Source organism: Pseudorca crassidens, chromosome 1 (genome assembly GCF_039906515.1).
Source record: "Pseudorca crassidens isolate mPseCra1 chromosome 1, mPseCra1.hap1, whole genome shotgun sequence".
NCBI lineage: Eukaryota > Metazoa > Chordata > Mammalia > Artiodactyla > Delphinidae > Pseudorca > Pseudorca crassidens.
Window position 1 is genome coordinate 106,682,295 of NC_090296.1, and position 19,858 is coordinate 106,702,152.

At 38.6% G+C, this 19,858-nt stretch overlaps 1 protein-coding gene across 1 annotated transcript in view; it reads right to left on the reverse strand.

Annotated features, from left to right (window-relative positions):
- ALDH1A2 (aldehyde dehydrogenase 1 family member A2) overlaps positions 1-19,858 on the reverse strand; it is a 96,414-nt gene that overhangs the window by 39,693 nt on the left and 36,863 nt on the right. The window contains exons 3-5 of the mRNA XM_067748219.1: positions 19,674-19,814; positions 16,674-16,803; positions 1,751-1,812 (exon numbers count right to left, since the gene is read on the reverse strand). Coding sequence (XP_067604320.1) covers positions 1,751-1,812; positions 16,674-16,803; positions 19,674-19,814 — 333 coding nt within the window. The remainder of the gene's footprint in view (positions 1-1,750; positions 1,813-16,673; positions 16,804-19,673; positions 19,815-19,858) is intronic.

Below are 19,858 nucleotides of genomic sequence, written 5' to 3' on the forward strand. Positions count from 1 at the left end.
CATGGTAAAAAGGGAGTCTTTGTTTTGTTTTGGTTTTTCATTCGTGTTACTTTATATGTTTTTAAAATTAGCCTTTGGTTCCAGTGAGTTCTTGTGTATGAAAACTTTTTCTTGCATTTGTGATTTTTACACCAGGATTTCAGGCTGGTATGAAAGCTCTTCAGTGAGGAAGAACTAGAAGTCAGTGTATATTTCCAGGCAGCACCTTTTTCTTTACCTACATGTATTGTCACAAAACAAATGATTACAAAAAATAAAGTGCATCTACTGATGAGTATGCAAAAGTTTTAGTTTGTCTCTTTGACACTGCAAAAAAAAGCTAATGGAGACTAAAAAATATATTGTGAGTATCTGAGTCTGCAGCCTAAAATGGTTTAAACTGATTTTAAAAGGATATTAAGCTTGTATTGTTATAAGTGCAGGCAAGAGCCTCAGTACTATCAGGTGTCGTTGATAATTTCATTAAGAAAGAAAACAAAAATCCTGGTCCCCTGGCTTCAGCCCCTGACCACAATGTGTTTCTGCCTGAAGCATCTCAGCTGCCATCCCTGAAAGATTCTCACTGGCCCTGGCAAGCTTGCAAAAATATACAAGTGTCTTGCCTTCACCAAACACCCAATTTCTTTTCCCCTTAGTTGTTTATAAACTTGGGAGTACACAGTGATGTTTTAATTCCATCTACAGTATATAAATCTTGGAGTGCAGTAATTGAGCCGAGCTGGCTGACAAGCGGCTCTTGTCCTGTCAGTGAAAGCTGTAGCTCCAAGAGTCTGGGGAAGGGCAGGAAAAGCAGGTTTGAGTTCCTGCAATTAAGGTGACAGACCTCAACCCTGCTCTGAGCTGAGTAGGATTTCCCTGGGTGGTTTAGGAGCAGAAGAAGTTAAACCAAATCTCTCATCTTCCCTTTTCATTCTCTAATAAATCTCACAGTAACCTAGAGCTTATGGACCACTAAAATAATATATTAATACTCCTCAAAAATCTGTGGTTTCCAAAGCCAAAGATTATCTTGAATTGTTCTCCTATATTTTGAGAAGAGAAAACTTCTTGTCTATACTGTAAGAATTTAAATTGAGCCTTCCCTGAAACCCTTGCCAGAACGATTAGCTAGAATCTTCTGTTGGCAGATTCGATGATGTTTTGTATAGTGCCAAGGCTGTGTATGAGACAGAGAGAAAAAAAAATGTTTAATGTTCCAATCCAAACACTAAGCACTACATATATTTCCCTGTACAAGATACACAACAGCCCGGCATGGTTTCAATTATGACTGTGACGTTAATTGTACTGCTGTGTCTTCTGTAGAGTCTTCTATCTAGATTCTTATGAAAAGAAACAGTGGGAAAGAATGGGATTAAAAGATCATATAAAACAATATGCCTGGAAAAATGGTGAGTCACAGTTCTAAAAAATAAACAAGCAAATATAACAAAGTATTAATTTTCCATAAGCAGAATGGACATCCATAACCAAGGGCAGGTTATTAATACACTAGACTTTGCTTTGCTTATTTTAATCATGAGAATTCCATGACTTGAGAACTCAACTCCTGGTAACAAAGCTGAAACCCTATTAACCTGTTCAAATAAGCATTTGCAGGGAGGCTGTTAAAGATATGTCAACAACATGAACTCAGTTTTTTTTTCCCCCAGTAATGGAAAACACACATTGCTGAGGTCCATGTTTTATGTATCTTTAAAAGAACTGGTTCAAATGAAAATAAATACGAGGCGTGAGGAGATACACTCACTGGGATGATCTGTCCACACACTCCAACAGGTTCGTGTCTTGTAAAGGTAAAATAGTCTCCATCTGAAAGAAATGAGCACCGTCACTACCACAGAGTTCAGACTAGAAGAAAAACTGCAGAGGGAGAACTTGGGTGGCAGCAAAAAAGCAGAAATAAAGTTGAGAAAACTTTTTTTTCCATGGTTCCTACTCAACTGTGTATGAAAGCTGGTAGAAGAGCTGTCACTTGGCAAAGGGTTTCTCCAGATATGGTCCCCAGACACCCAAACAGAGTACTGGTAAGAGGCCCTCAAAATAAAAGACAAGTTTATGACACTAGATGCAGTCCTGGGGGTGAAGGGTGGGGCAGGGACGGGGGCAGGCGGGCCAGGGAACTGGAAAATATTAAATATTATATTAAATATTAAAATGAAATTTATATATAGAACAGTTGAGTTAAAAACTGAGGTACCTCAAAATTTTAAATAGTTTTCTGAAAGTACTAAAAAAAAAGAAACTAAGTAAAATGCTATTGGATAAATTTAAAATGCTAGGTAACTGGAAAAGGTGAGGTGTAAAAGTAGGATCTATTTCATAACTCAATCCTGGTGTCCAAATGCACTTCCAGGCACTGGGGGAACCCAGGGACGTCTAGGTCTATTTCAAGAAGGCAAAAGTTCACTTCAAAGAAGATTACATCAGTAACCCAAAGCCTTCCCCCTCAAACCAGCCATGGAAATGAGGACAATTTAATAACCTTGTTTTCCCTATAGGAGCAATGGGAAATTGGAATAAATACCCAGGAAATCCAAACCAAATTCTTCTTTAGGAAAATACCATTATGTTTATCTGAATTATTTTAAGTGGCTAATTGAGCCACTTAAACAAGCCAAAGAATGGCTTGTTTTTCTTAGCGTAAAGCTTTTCATTTCTGATATTGGGTCTTTGTTTTTCCCTCAGTTGCCAACCCTTTTGGCTGCTTCACTGATACTTGTTTTCTCTCTCAAAAGCCATTCACTAGGGAAAGTGAAGACCCTCAGTTAATACTCAGGAAGAGCATTACTATTAGGGATGGGAATGAAAGTGGGGACAGGAGGAGATGCTAATTCTTCCTAGAATTAACAGCTATCTGTTGCTGGTACATCTTTTCAAAGAACTTTTTCTTCCCACATACATTAGCATCCTTTTATCCCCTCTCTTTTTTAAAAAAAAAATACAAATGGGGTCATATTATTCACAGTCTTCTATACTTTGGTTTTTCCCACTTTTTTCATATAAATCTAACACATTTTTTAAGCTGCTGAATGTTATTCCACTGGCTCAATAAATAATGGTACCACTGTACTGTCCTGAAGGACGACAGAGGTTGCTTTCAGTTCAAGCTATTATAAATAATGCTGTAACACTATCATTTTATATCTCTCCGTGTATCTGTGAAATTTCATGGTCAGAGTGTACATGCATTTCACATTTTGATCAATATTGCCAAATCACTCCAGAAAAATTACACAATTCATAATTCCAAAACAACATGTTTTTTCCCCTACCCTTTAACACTGGGGTTTCTCAAACATTTTAATTTTGGTCAACCTGATAGGTAAGAAAATGACAACCTATTTTGATGATATACGGATTGAATATTTTTTCATGTTTAATGGTCATTTAAAATTTTTTCTTCAGGTTTTTATCCTTTCTCATTTTTCTACTAGGTTATTCTTTTTTAATCATTTACAGAACTCTGTGTATATTAAGAAAATTAGGCCTTTGTCATGTGTATATGCGAAGTCTTACCCTAGTCTGCTACTTGTCTCCTAATTTTGTTTCATGTATATTACTTTAAATGGAAGAACTTAGGAAGTAGGTAAGCTCAGCAACTGTAGGAAGAAAATTATTTTAGAATGTATCTCCACTACAACAAAAAAAATAGCCAAAATGTGGAAACTGTCCACAGGATGACAATAAGAAGTCTGAGTAATATTTTAAAAATCAAGTTTAACTATCTCAGCTTTGTATGCAGACAATTCAAGAACTTTCATAGATATCTTTGTTTACAATAGTGCAAGTTACCACCCTTCTTCAATTTATAAATCTCTGAAAAAGTTTTTTCCTATTAATACGTTTTAATGTTTCACATTTTTTCCCCAGAAGATATAAATGCAATATTAGGCTCCTCTTCCTGGGAAGGTTTTTCACGGGGAGCAAAAACACTGATCAACAGGCTAGAGAGTTTCATTTGCAAGGAAATCCTTCTCAAGTAAACTCCGTAATCTGGCTAAGGTGATGGATTCGGGTATTAATCAAAGACCATAGAAAGAGAGTGTAATGTCAAGATGGAGTACAAATGACCTGAGAAAAAAAATGGGAATATGAACTGAAGAACCACACAGGTGTTTATTTTAGCAGCACTAGAATGGTTCAGAGAGAATTCACAGGGCACTTGCACAAGCACAGCATGAAGCGTTTCCCCCCTCTACATTCTAAATGCTGAAGAATTTAGTTGTATTACTTTTATAATTTTGAAAGTTACTGAAGGAATGAAAGAGAAGAAAAAATATAGGAAAATCTTAAAAAGCTGACCTCATAAGGAATTGAACTCGACTCCATAATTGATCCCAAGAGAAACTTGAGTTATGGGGAATGAAAACTTTCTTGGATAAACTGTTCACAGATTTGACAATGGCTGGCACAGTGAAAGAAATCGAAGAATCTTCCATCTAAGTTCCTCTAAGCAGTAGATAAATAAAGGGTATTTTGGTGCTTGAGCTCTTCCCAAAACACCACTGAGTGAAAGAGATAAAGAAAGGGTCCCAGACCTTGTACTCAGTCCGTATTCTCATCTGGTTAGTGGAAGAGGATTCTGAACACCCCTAGTCTGAACAGGGTGCCCTGAACACACGAGAACTATACCTCCTACGTGCACCCTTGGCCAGGACTGGAGGCACCTCAGAGGTCCCACACAGCTACTATGACCCTGCTCTGGATCTCACCAAGCTTCTAGGCTAAGGTTACCCAAAGGCCAATCACTCAAGAGCCACCTTCTTAATTTTTGCCATGTTCAAGTATCACTTACCCTATTACTTATAATTTCTTAAATTAACTCGTCTTTTAAAAGCTATTTGTCAGCTATTTGTTAGCCTCACCTTAGGGAAAATCTATGAAATAACAGATTTCATGAGCTAGCAATACTTTCTTCTAATATTCTTCAAACCTAATGATTAAAATAAAACATGCTTACTGCATTACTGTAAAGAATCATCTTTAATTTTTATTTTTTATTGAAGTATAGTTGATTTATGTTTCAGGTATACAGCAAAGTGATTCAGTTATAAATATATATATATTCTTTTTGAGATTCTTTCCCATTATAGGTTATTACAAGATATTGAATATAGTTCCCTGTGCTATACAGTAGATCCTTGTTGTTTGTCTATTTTATATATAGTAATCTGTATCTGTTAATCCCAAATTCCAAATTTATCCCTCCCCCACCTTTCCCCTTTGGTATGTTTTCTATGTCTGTGAGTCTATTTCTGTTTTGTAAATAAGTTCATTTGTATCATTTTTTTAAGATTCTACATATAAGTGATATCATATGATATTTGCCTTTCTCTGTCTGATTTACTTCACTTAGTATGATAATCTCTAGGCCCATCCACATTGGTGCAAATGGCATTCTTTCTTTCTTTATATGGCTGAGTAATATTCCATTGTGTATATACACACACACATGTGTGTATATGTGTGTGTGTGTGTGTATATATATATATATATATATATATATATCACATCTTCTTTATCCATTCATCTGTCGATGGACATTCAGATTGCTTACATATCTTGGCTATTGTGGATAGGGCTGCTATGAACACTGGGTGCATGATTCTTTCTGAGTTAGAGTTTCCTCCGGACCTATGCCCAGCAGTAAGATTGCTGGATCATATGATAGCTCTATTTTTAGTTTTCTGAGGAACCTCCATACTGTTCTCCATAGTGGCTGCACCAATTTACATTGCCACCAACAGTGCAGGAGGATTCCCTTTTCTCCACACCCTCTCCAGCATTTATTGTTTGTAGACTTTTTGATGATGGCCATTCTGACCGGGGTGAGGTGATACCTCATTGTGGTTCCGATTTGCATTTCTATAGAATCATCTTGCAGGCTACTGGTGCCACATGTTATGCCATATTGTGCTTCTCAAATTTAAATGTGTACACAAAGCACCTAGAGTTCTTGTTAAAATGCAGATTATGAATCTGTAAATCTAGGGTGGGACCTAAGAGTTGGCATTTCTATAAGCTCCCAGATTATGCCAATGCTTCTGATCCACAGACCACGCTCCAAGTAGTGAGGTTCAGAGGAACCAAGCAGGTAAAGGGTAGTCCATGTGTATTGTGATGACCTACAGCTGCTGACTTCATTTCTATTTACTTTTTGCCTCTCTGATAACTAATTTGCCCGAAAGGAGTTTGAAGTGTAGGAGAATCTAAACAATGTTTTTAACACTTTTAAAATAGGAAGATAAGAACAAAAACATATATACTTCTACAGAACCTTACAAAATATTTTTACATTCTTGCCTCATTTCATGGTCAAAACAACACTATGGAAAATTAGGGCAAGTACTATTATTAGAAATTTACAATTAGAGAAAATATGGTACAGAGAGGTTAAGTCTAAAGTGATATCACTGGTTAAGTTGTGGCTCCTGCACTTGAATCTGCATCATCAGACTTCAAATTCACTTCCCTTAGAAACATATTAAAGGCTCTTTTGTGAAAAAGGTATTGGATTTAGGTGGCTATCACAAACCATAGAATCAGAGTGTAACGTCAAGGAGTGCAAATGGGGGGAAAAAGACAACCCTTTTACGAAGGGTGAAGATGATTCTTTGAGGATGTGGTGTGTGCACAGAGAACTCACATAGACTCTTGTATCTAAAGTTATAAAGGGAACGCTACAGAGCAACAGCCCTCTCCTCAGGTGGGGAAGCCGAAGGCTGAGCACCTCTCTGCATCTGGGGTGAGTCGACTCCAAGAGGGTGTGGAGTGTTACTTCTCCCTCTCTTCTACACCTAAGATGATGTATAATGAGTACTGCTCTCTGCCTAGAAGAAAAATTGCAGCCCATTTTTTCCCATCTTTTACATTAATAACGCTCTCTAAATATGGCAAGATGATTAAAAAGATTGTTCCCTTCATTTCTCTACCTTTGTGCTATAAATCAGCCTGACACAGAAAAAAATCTCCATCCAAACTCTGATACTCCATTTGAGGTTATGATGATCTTAGGTCTTCTTACGAAATATGAGGCATTACACAGAGAGTTCAGACTCAGCAAGAAAGGACTGCATGTGATGAAAATACTAAATAAATGTTCTGAATATCACATTCTGAGACAACAAGTTAGCATATATAACTATGGTAGAGAAAACGAAAGAAGTGATGACACACCAAAACAGAGATACTAATTCACGTTTAGAACGTTTTATCTCTCAGCCTCTTTTCCATTTCACTCAAGTAAAATATACTGTTCTTAAAAGGAGTTTATTTTAAGACACACCCAGAGACAACTTCTCTTATGTGTTTTCATACCTGAATGTTATACCCTTTATGAAGAATATAAAAATCTTACAATTAAAAACTCTATTTTACCATGAATTTGGTTGAACTATGGATCAAATTTTACTGAGTATGTATAGATTGAGCCATTTCTAGAATTAAACTAAGAAGAGTCTTTGTCTCTAGAGATGAGTAATAGAAAAACCTCTTCCACATTTGTGAATGTCGAGGCACGATTCTATGTTCTTTGATGGGGGCTCATTAAATTACACAAGCAATATAGCAATTACTTAGTTATTTAGAACAATTTAAATATTTGGATTATTCCTTCAGGGTAAACATGACTTCTTAAAGCAGATTTTACAGTTGTTTGAAAAAAAAATTTGACAGAATTATTATTCTCATAAGAATATCTGGCATTGACATAATCTACCTATAAACTAGACAGAGTATGATAAGGTAATACCTATGGTCAATGAAATCAGAAGAATCTGAAATGTGCCAGAAATTGAGAAGAAATTTATCAAATATGGACCCCAAGAAATGGCTCCCAGGAATGCATGGATTCTTCAATATACGCAAATCAATCAATGTGATACACCATATTAACAAATTGAAGGATACCATATGATCATCTCAATAGATGCAGAAAAAGCTTTCAACAAAACTCAACACCAATTTATGATAAAAGCCCTCCAGAAAGTAGGCAAAGAGGGAACTTAACTCAACATAGTAATGGCCATATATGACAAACCCACAGCTAGCATCAGTCGCAGTGGTGAAACACTGAAACCATTTCCACTAAGATCAGGAATAAGACAAGGTTGCCCACTCTCACCACTCTTATTCAACACAGTTTTGCAAGTTTTACCCACAGCAATCAGAGAAGAAAAGGAAATAAAAGGATTCCAAATTGGAAAAGAAGAAGTAAAGCTGTCACTGATTGCAGATGACATGATACTATACATAGAGAATCCTAAAGATGCTACCGGAAAACTACTAGAGCTAATCAAAGAATTGGGTAAAGTAGCAGGATACAAAATTAATGCACAGAAATCTCTTGCATTCCTATACACAATGTTACTGTGCATTCCAGCTAGGCCAAGGAAAGGGGGTGGTTGTAATGGGGAAAAAAATTAAAGACAGAGACTTTTTTTTTTTTTCTATTTTACCAAGTTTTCCCTTTTTGGAGCTATTTACTTAGTCCTCTTCCCATTTTACTTCCTCATATCATTTACTCAGCAATGCAGAAGTATTTTCATAGAACTGATGAAATTTTGCCAAAGTTCTCATCAAAGTTTAGGGTTCACTTACTCTGAATTGCTATTTGATTTCTGATGCAAGCTCTCAGGACTTTGTTTGGGCCATCTAAATGTGAAATCTTTCATTTTTTAAATGAATGGCTCCAAGATAAAGGTAAACATTAACTATTAAATGCTACCAAATAGTTCTTCCATTAAGGATAATGTATTATGATCTATATAGTAAAACTCTGGCCAGCTAAAGTGAACACACTTAGGGCCATTTGTGGGCCTAATGATGGAAAATCTGAAAGAGAAATTAAGGAAACACTCCTATTTACCATTGCAACAAAAAGAATAAAATACCTAGGAATAAACCTACCTAAGGAGACAAAAGACCTGTATGCAGAAAACTATAAGACACTGATGAAGGAAATTAAAAGATGATACAAACAGATGGAGAGATATACCATGTTCTTGGATTGGAAGAATCAACATTGTGAAAATGACTATACTACCCAAAGCAATCTACAGATTCAATGCAATCCCTGTCAAACTACCAATGGCATTTTTCACAGAACTAGAACTAAAAATTTCACAATTTGTATGGAAACACAGAAGACCCCAAATAGCCAAAGCAATCTTGAGAAAGAAAAACGGAGTTGGAGGAATCAGGCTCCCAGACTTCAGACTATACTACAAATCTACAGTAATCAAGAGAGTATGGTACTGGCACAAAAAAAGAAATCTAGATCAATCGAACAGGATAGAAAGTGCAGAGATAAATCCACGCACTTATAGTCACCTTATCTTTGATTAAGGAGGCAATAATATACAATGGAGAAAAGACAGCCTTTTCAATAACTGGTGCTGGGAAAACTGGACAGCTACATGTAAAAGAATGAAGTTAGAACACTTCCTAACACCATACACAAAAATACACTCAAAATGGATTAAAGATCTAAATGTAAGGCCAGACACTATAAAACTCTTTAGAGGAAAACATAGGCAGAACACTCTATGACATAAATCAGCAAGATCCTTTTTGACCCACCTCCTAGAGAAATGGAAATTAAAACAAAAATAAACAATGGGACCTAATGAAACTTCAAAGCTTTTGCACAGGAAAGGAAACCATAATCAAGACGAAAAGACAGGCCTCAGAATGGCAGAAAATATTTGCAAACGAAGCAACTGACAAAGGATTAATCTCCAAAATATACAACTGGCTCATGCTGCTCAGTATCAAAAAAACAAACAACCCAATCCAAAAATGGGCGAAAGACCTAAATAGACATTTCTCCAAAGAAGATATACAGATTGCCAACAAACACATGAAAGGATGCTCAACATCACTAATCATTAGAGAAACGCAAATCAAAACTACAATGAGGTATCACTTCACACCGGTCAGAATGGCCATCATCAAAAAGTCTACACAAAACAAACAAACAAAAAACCCCCCAAAAAACCCCATAAAAAACCAATAGGGGCTTCCCTGATGGCGCGGTGGTTGAGAGTCCGCCTGCAGATGCAGGGGACACGGGTTCGTGCCCCGGTCCGGGAGGATCCCACATGCTGTGGAGCGGCTGGGCCTGTGAGCCATGGCCGCTGAGCCTGCGTGTCCGGAGCCTGTGCTCCACAACAGGAGAGGCCACAACAGTGAGAGGCCCACATACTGCAAAAAACAAACAAACAAAAAAAGTCTACAAACAATAAATGCTGGAGAAGGTGTGGAGAAAAGGGAACACTCTTGCACTGTTGGTGGGAATGTAAATTGATACAGTCACTATGGAGAACAGTATGGAGGTTCCTTAAAAAAACTAAAAATAGAACTACCATATGACCCAGCCATCCCACTACTGGGCATATACCCTGAGAAAATCATAATTCAAAAAGAGTCATATACCACAATGTTCATTGCAGCTCTATTTACAATAGCCAGGACATGGAAGCAACCTAAGTGTCCATCGACAGATGAATGGATAAAGAAGATGTGGCACATATATACAATGGAATATTACTCAGCTGTAAAAAGAAACGAAACTGAGTTATTTGTAGTGAGGTGGATGGATAGAGTCTGTCATACAGAGTCAAGTAACCGTATGCTAACACATATATATGGAATCTAAAAAAAAAAAAATGGTTCTGAAGAACCTGGGGGCAGGACAGGAATAAAGACGCAGATGTAGAGAATGGACTTGAGGACACAGGGAGGGGGAAAAGTAAGCTGGGACGAAGTGAGGGTGTGGCATGGACATATATACACTACCAAATGTGAAAGAGATAGCTAGTGGGAAGCACCCGCATGGCACAGGGAGATCAGCCTAGTGCTGTGTGTCCACCTAGAGGGGTGGGATAGGGAGGGTAGGAGGGAGACGCAAGAGGGAGGGGACATGGGGATATATGTATATGTACAGCTGATTCACTTTGTTATACAGCAGAAAGTAACACATTATTGTAAAGCAATTATACTCCAATAAAGATGTTAAAAAAAAAACAAAGAAATGGCTCCTAACTACAATATGAAGAATATTTCAAGAATTGCTACAAATCTTATGTATCGGGTAACACTAAAAATGAGTTTACTTAACAGCATCAAAATCTGTTACAGAATTCAATGAACGGATGGCCATCTTCTAATCTCTAATTTGTATACAGAATTACCTTTCAAGGAGCTAGCAACCCTTTTGGTGACCCCAGTATTAAACAATTAGACCAACTACATTGAACTAGTTCATTTTGTCCTCTAGCAGATTCCTATGTATTCTGAGACTGAACAGACCTCACTGAACATTTTACAGCTATAAGGATAAACTCTATAAATGCTTATACAGACACGGGAGACGACATTAGCATACAGTGGTGCTAACACTATTTCTCCCAAGAGGCTGCTGGTAGCATCTCAGAAGTTAAACTACATGCTCCTGAGTCAATTATGAAGATATCTTAGCTCTACTACTACTCCATTACATCATCTTGGAAAGTTACTTTACTTCTCCGGACCTCAGTTTCTCTCTCTGAAAAATGAGGAGACTGGTCTTAGTGATCCCTGAGTTCTTCTTCAGCCTTAACCTCTCAAAGAGGTTACATGTGAAGCAGACTTTGCGATCTCCTGTCACCACCAATTCAGGTAACCACCTACCCTGGGTTCTTAGGTGGGCACAGCAAATAGCTCCTCATTCTCATTCTGAGTGAACAGTAAGATCTCACCATATGGGTTATCTGCTGACAACGCTAAATTAGATCGAGCTGTTAAAGGCAAAACCTTAGGATATGAGTCAATTTCCGCACATTTTTAGCCTATTTAGTTCAACAGGTGAAACTGAAAGGAGGTGAAGTAGATAAATAATTACAGATGGCCTGAGTAGCTTTTTAAACTTTTCTATACGCTAATGTATCATAAGGTCATTTTTATGTCAGAATTCAGCTTAAAGCTGGATCACATTTTCTCTGCTTACGTATCACAAAATAAATAAAATCAATACTGTTAAAGAGAAAAATCTAAGTAATGTAAATCAATTATCCTCTATTTTTCCTTCAGTGAACTAAAAACAATCTTTGTTTGTGGCCATGAGAGGTTAAAAATAATCAAAATGGGGATAAAACTACTTCCCCTGGAGGGCTTCTATGAGATTAGAGATATTGTAATGGGCACAAAGAAGGTGTACAATAGATCATAATAGTAATTATTTATCATCATAATTAGCAGATGTTATTACAGAAGGGTCAAAGCACAGGATTTATGGTCAGAAAGAATGGCTCCATCGAGTACCATGGCAGGAAATAATAGACAATGTTGTAAAGGGAAGAACGTCAAGACCCTTGTGAATCCAACTAATACTGCATGATTCTGTGATAACATCCAACTGTGGGCCTTGAGGGGGATGTGACAGAAAGAGATGGCAGGATCTTTCAATTCAGAGGGAGAAACAGCTGTCCAGTGGATGGCTCAAAAGTGGTCAGGCCATAACCCTTTTCTCCTCCTCCCAAATATTCTAGAGGGAGGCTACCCTTCAGGGGGAGGGGAAAAAGTAGATACTTGCTCTCTCCAACTGATTATCCATTATGTAATCAAAATCTCTTTCTAAAACATAATTCTGATCAATGCATTCATTTACTTAAAATAATTCAGTGACTCACCATTACTGTGGCATAAAACTTGCAGCACGGTTTCCCCAGGCCCAGAGCCCCTCTGTCTTGTAAATCTGGCTATACTTTCAGATCCACTAGCACACTGTACTCTCCTCTCTCCATACGTCGCACAGGTTATTATCACTGCTGGTGATGGCCCTATCTCCATCTTCACTTACCTGCCCTTGTACAGGCATCACCTTGTACATCCCACTTCCTTCTCCAGGTAGCCTTAATACTGGGTGAGATGCCTTTTCTATGGAGTACCATTGTACTTTGTACTTCCATATGTGAATAAGCCACTCTGTATTGCATTTGGCTGTCTACCTGTTTGTTTTCTTTACTATACTATGGACATCTTACTTGTCCACCTTTGCAACTCCAGTGCTTAACACAGGTGCTCAAAAAAAAAAAACTCTGCTGAATGAATGAATGTATGAAGGAATGAGGGGATGCCTGAGAGACCGAGGTTGAAGCCTGGTAGAGCAGGTGAAGGAAGAGCTCTTCCCATTACAAGGCAGAACGCCCAGGCTTCCTAAATGGGAAGGGGTCCAAGAGACAATAGCATAATTCTTCCCACTCTTTCTGGTTCTTATCCTTTAGTGTCAGGGATACTAAGCTGGATGAACTATGGAGTACGATTCAATGTAACAAAGCAGCCTTATATTAAAAAAAAACCTTTCAGGTTTATTTTTATGGGTGACCAGGCAGAACTGTGCTTTCCGTCCTTGTATTTCTCCTAGGAGCAATGGTTCAGTATTTACTAACCCAGTGTCCACACCAACTTCATAGAACATAACTACCATGAATAATGAGAATCAACTGGATGTTAATCTAAAAATCGGAAGAGGGTGACTGGCCTCTTCCTTTTTCCGCCCTGCTGTACAGGTCTCCACAAGAGGGTCTACAATGGCTTAGGCAGAAAGAGACTTGGGTTTAAATCTCAGGCCTGCCACTTACTCACATGTGACCTTGTTCAAGACACTAAACCCTCGCCGTCTCATTTTCTCACCTGCAAAATGGGTACAATACCTTTTAAAATCTGACCCGTTTCACAGGATCATACACAGAATCACATAGATCCTGTATGTGAAGGAAACTTTTACATGCTCAAGTGCTTTGCAAACATAAAGTACATTATCCCTTTATATTATAATTTCAAACAAAATTAGGGTGCTTCACAGGGAAATGTATGTAACACAATAAAGACCTCATGGTTAAAGGCTAACGGCTTTCCTATATTCCAGATTTCATTGAAAAAAGCCAAGAACACAGAGACAAAAATCAAGCTGATGTTAAATTATAAAGTTACAAATGACAAATAAAGCACAAATGGATTGACTGAACAAATTTGAGAGTAAATAAGTAAATAATAATGACGCTCCCTTTCCCTGATCCTCACTATCACCCCTCTGGCTTAGCCAACTAGATTCCCTAAGCACTGAACTAGCCAAAGGGGTTGTGAGATGAATTCTCAGGAACCTACAGGTATGTCCAAATGTATCTAAAACTGCAACAGAAGGGAAAGCGGCCAAGTTCACGTTTGCTGTCATCCTTCCTTTCAACTGCTTGAGACACCACAGCAAAAAGGTCTTACATCCCAGACCCTCAGCTTTCTAGGAGCTCTGCTTAATGACCTGAATCCCTGGAGAGTCCCTCATCCTGGTATCCCTCTAAACGCACTTTAGGAAAAACTGGGGAAACAAAAATTACTTGCCATTTAAGGGAATTCCTCACTTTTTTTCCTTCACAGGCTGGACACCAGTTTATGAGTAAAGGTGGGAGAGACTACTGTGAAAGACTTTTCTAAGCCCTGTATTTCTAACTCAGAATCCCCAAAGAGCATCAGATGAAAACAGTGAGACTTATAGACCAACCACCTCTGCCAGATAAAGTTACAGTGAAGTATCAAACATTATCAGGAACTCTAATAAATCTTTATCTAATCAATCAAGGTCTTCTCTCCTAAGGAGGCAAAAGAAAACCAAGATACTGTTAGGTGAAATACCAGGTCAAATGTGTACAGCCTTCTGTTTCGCCTTATTTCTGAGATATCTCTAAATCATTTGAAAAGATGTTTAAATACCTGAAACATATTTGTTGTCTTAGTGAAATGGCAGGTGGGGTGGGGTGCAAAACAACCAGGGCCTTTGATCCTGATAATTTCCTTTCTGCACTGAAACAGAAGAGGTCAACCTGAAAAGGCTGGCGCATGTCCTGCTCTTGACAACGGTTTTCGTTCCCAGGCCCTCCCACAGGTATGCTTATGCCAGGCAATGACTCTGCCTCACTTAGGCCATTCCTCATTCCTACAAATGAGGCCAGAGAACAGTGGTCTGCAATATCCCAGAGGCAGGAGTGAAGTAAGATTCTGATGTTCCTTAAGAACAGTCTTCTCCATCCTTCTGAGTCTGCTGAACGTGGGAAACTTCTGGACGGCAGGGAAGAGTCCCTATAGCCAGAAACACGTTTTCTAAAGACTAACATTCCACGTGTCACCATCATTCACGGAGGTAATTTTAAAATAGTCCTTTGAAGCCTCATCTCTGTCCCTTCTCCCGTCTCACTGTGACTTCTTCTCTTCTTGCTAAATGAGGCATCGCAATGGCCACATGGTTGGTGCTGGTCTCTGTATTGTCTCCTCACTACGCAAGGCAGAGAACCCGGCAGCATAGGCATCACCAGGCAGCTTGTTAGGAATACAGAATCTCAGGCCCTGTCCTAGACCTGCACTTGAAGAAGATTCCAGGTGACACATATGCACATTCAAGTTTGAGAAGCACTGCTCTAAGTCAGCTACAGTATCAGCCAATCACCCCCTTGTCTGGTAAACCAATCCTTCTGAGCCTAGGAAGGCCCGAACTGGGCACTCCAGAGCCCCCAGCATCACCTTCCACTCTTCCTAGTGTGTACATGGAAAGCAGGCTGTTTTCCAGAGAACACAGGTAGAGTACCTGGCACGTGACTCAGCAGCATCCAGAAGCCACTCAAAGACATGTATTTTCTTTCTTTATATGTATTCACCACTGCCAATATCATCCTATCTCTTCCAGTTGGTCCCTTTCCTGTCGTGATATCTCTTCTACCCAGTATCTAAAATGGATCTTCTAGTGAAGTGATTCACCAGGCTCTAACGTCAAAGTTTCAGCTCTACAATTTATTTGCTGGGTGAATCAGGAAAACTCACCTTTCTAGGCCTCAGTTTTCTCCTCTGTCAATGAAGATGTTAATAATAACAGTGCCTTCCCCTTGGGGCTGCTGTGAAAGCATTTCATTTGACCTTAGCTACAGCTCGTATTCATGCTCAGACCGAGACCTTTCCCCCAACGTAGTTTGGATACTTTCCCTCTCCTTTAAAGGGCTACAGCACTGACGGGCCAAGCCACACGACTTAGCGCCTAACTGTAACTCTCCTGTAGAGATCTTTGTTTTGTGTTACTGGTTTTGTCTCCAAACCTGGATCTTAAAACAAAGTGTCAGGATGGTGGTTGTTTTTACAGACTGTGAAAGTAACTTATAGGAAATACAGAAAATATAGAAAAATATGAATAATAAATAATCCATAATCTCATCACTAAGAAAAAACAACTGTTAACATTTTAGAGGATTTCCTTCCAAACAAGATCTTAGTTTCAGGAGAGCAAGGGCCAAGTCTTAATCTTCTCAGAATCCTCCCTGGCTTCCCCACACCTAGCGCCTCTCCACACTCCCAGCACCTAACCTACCACAGTGCTAAGCACTTTGCAGCTGAAAAACACAGGCCTGTTCCTTAGCTGAGAGACGTACTGATGTGGCTTGCCCCCACACCTGTGTGTGGACTGTCTGCATACTGAAATAAGGACACTGTCAGAATTAGTGACATAATCTGTTTAGTTCTTTGTTCGGTTCAAGCTGCTGTAAAAGTGTGCTCAGATCTGTACTCCATGTGACTGCTGTTTGTGTTTGGTGGTGAAAGTGTGTTTCTGGTGAAGCCTCATGTTTCCCTTTTCAACATACTCAGATTACACATACCTACAGGAATGGTCATCCCGTGAATTTTATCAGCCCAGCCTGCGTAATACCGAAGGGTTTTGATGACTCCTTGCAAATCGACGTAAAAAGCTTGCATGAACGGTTTGCCACCATTTAGGGATTCCATGGTCTGTAGGAAAAGAAATGGAGAGAACTTTCCAATGATACACTAAGTAACTTCTACAGCAGAAGAAAACAGGAATAGAGAGAATACAAATGAATCTGAACAATGATGCATACCTGGTCAACTCTGATTTCCCAAATGAAAAGATTTTTAGGACCATCTGTTTAGTTTAGTTTCCAGTAAAAACCACAATGAACTTATATGTGTGTGTTCTTGTGCCTGTGTGTTTCCAGTAACCACTATCCCAATATATAAACACAACTGGTGATAAAGAAGTGTTCTGCTTGTCAAACCAGCTTCTGTTGTATTAATGATCAGAGCTGCGTGGGGATTTTTCGGAGTCTACACCAGTATTCTCAATCCAAAATGAGGGGCAGGGACATGGGCTTTTATGCAGTTGATGAGACTATAAAACGTTCTCCACACTGCCAAGACCCCTGCTGAGAAATGGAATAGCCACGGTGTACAGCGAGTTTATTTATTACCACCAAGTAAACAAGATCTCCTCTAGGGAAGCTCATACTATAACAACTTGAGGGCTGTTTTTTCATAAATATTTATGTTAATAACCATTATCTATTAAGAGAGAAGTATCTGGTCCATTTAATAAAAATAGAGTTAGAGTTATTAAGCAGTTTTAGATGATAAATGTTATTATTTTAATGACACATTCCTAAATAGGGTAAATCTGTAACATAAAAAATTACAAATGAACACAATGAAATGAGAAGAGTATTTCGACCTGAGAAATAGTAAAGGTGTTACATATTTAACAAATAAAATAAAAAAAACATGTTTGTAATCTCATGTCCTTCTCTTCAAGGACATTTTACAACACATACTGGTACGAAAATTATTTGAGTGCTGACAAAACTAAAATTGAAATATTTTCCATTCAATGACATGAAAATATTATCTACAGTGCAATTTTTCCACTTACCATGTGTATAAGATGGAACTCATTTTAAAATATCATGTGACCTATTCAGTGTATATTGGCTCACCTTTATTAAAGGAAATCAAGTTATTTCCCAGTTCTTGTTAGAATATTTATACGTCTGTGAGATGAGCATTACATTCTCCACACAGCAGGCAGAGAGCCAAGGTCCTGACAGCATAGACTGAAGTAGAGTCAATAACCAGAACTGGGCCACCTAAATGGTCCATCCCTATGAGTTGTTGACACCAGCTAAACTTACCTGAGAGTTGCCAGCCCTAAGTTTATTTTCAATTGTGTTTACCTGGGTGCAGTATTAACTTCAGTATTCTGGTCAGGAGCTCCCCCAATATTCGAGAGGCTACCTCTTAACAAAAGTCACTCCCCTCATGGCTTGGGAGTGTTTAAAAGTAGAAATCACATTTAAGTGTGATGGGAAAAAGGACTTGACCACAGTGAGACATATGTCAGAAACAGGATGGCATATGAATTTTATGACATGAAAATATAACAGCAGAAATTAACTATATCATCATCTAGTAAGTACTGCTAATCTAATGTTATAAATATTGTATGGATTTAACTCAATTAAACAGATACTTACAGACCACCAATGTGCCCCCATTCACCGTTTATGTGTCACAAACTATGCTAGGATTACAAAAAATGGAGTAAAATATAATTTTCACTCTCAAAGAAATCATAATCCAGCAAAGAGGCAGCATATAGACCAGCATTCCCCCAAGGTACTCCAAAGAATTCTGTTTTGTACGATATTGACAGGTTAGCCAGAAAAATAGTGTTGAGGCTCCGACAGGTTTGAGAAACACTGAGTAGGGCTTGTCAGAATCTTTAATATGCTAAGTGTCTTATGAATTTCCATGGAACACCTTTTCCCAATATATATAAACACCTCATTGGAAACAGTATTCCTTGAAGTACCAAACTAGAAAGTATTTTTATAGATAAATAAATGTTATATATAGCAAGAGTTCTAAACCATCTCCATAAAGGATTCATTTTTGTTTCCACACTATGAACAGACGCATGAAAGGGACGGTAGGAGGGAGAGCCATGGTAGAAACGACACTGAGGAAGAGTACTAATGCTTCCCTCTCCCAAAGCGAACCCAATAGTGATCTGATTTCCCAAGCAGAGGGTAGAATATAGTATTCATGGCTTTAATGCCCTGACTCAACGAGGATGCCCTAAATATTAAACGATCAACTATGGGTCATGCAGGTGGAGATCCCTGAAAGACAGGTATACTGCACAGGCATTCCTAAATGGTTCCAATTTCCAAAAAAGTTGGTATTCTCTAAGAAACTGACTTTTATTTTTAAAATAGCAACAACAATAACAACAATAAACCACTAGGAGAGGGGACATTCCTTATGTGAGAAAATGATTGTTTTAGTGAAAGAAAGTTGCTGTCTCCTTCTGTCTCTCCTATTAGTTCTAAAAGAACAAAGGGAGCAGAAGGATATGAGAGGTCCATATCATGCTCTCTGCTTCTGAAGGATTCTCTTTAGCCAAGAGGGGCTAACTCTGGAGAGGTAAAACTCTTTTGACTGTCAACAGTAATTTGGTATTGGTTTCCTGCAAGGAGCATGGTGACTCTCCTGTTGCTTGACTGTTTTTGTTCTTTTTGTTGAGGGTGGGAGGAAGGGGGACGAGGAAAGCAGGAAGGTCCTTACCAGTCATGGGAAGCTATGGTTTTGTTCTTCAAAATTCAATAAGAAGAGACACTCAGCTGGTCCTCCACTTCCCCATCTGATCCCAAAAGCCAAACCTCTCCCATTTTTCATGTGTATTACGTACTCCTTAGCTTGTTCCCCAGGTCTGCTTCACATCATACTTTCAGAAAGACTGAGGAATCTAACTTTCAATGGAATGGTAAATTTGGGGTAAAGACGTGATGCTTTCTTAGGTCACTTACTGCAAGGACTGCCCTGTCTCGTTCCACCAAGTCTGCAAGCTTATCCAACAGACGTCCTCTTTCTGAAGCATCCATCCTTCTCCACACTGAGCCAAGAGAGAAAGCCAGGCGGGCTGCCTGCACTGCTTTGTCTATATCTGCCTGTTAGAGAGGAAGAGGCACAAGTGAAGAGAGGGATCGCTACA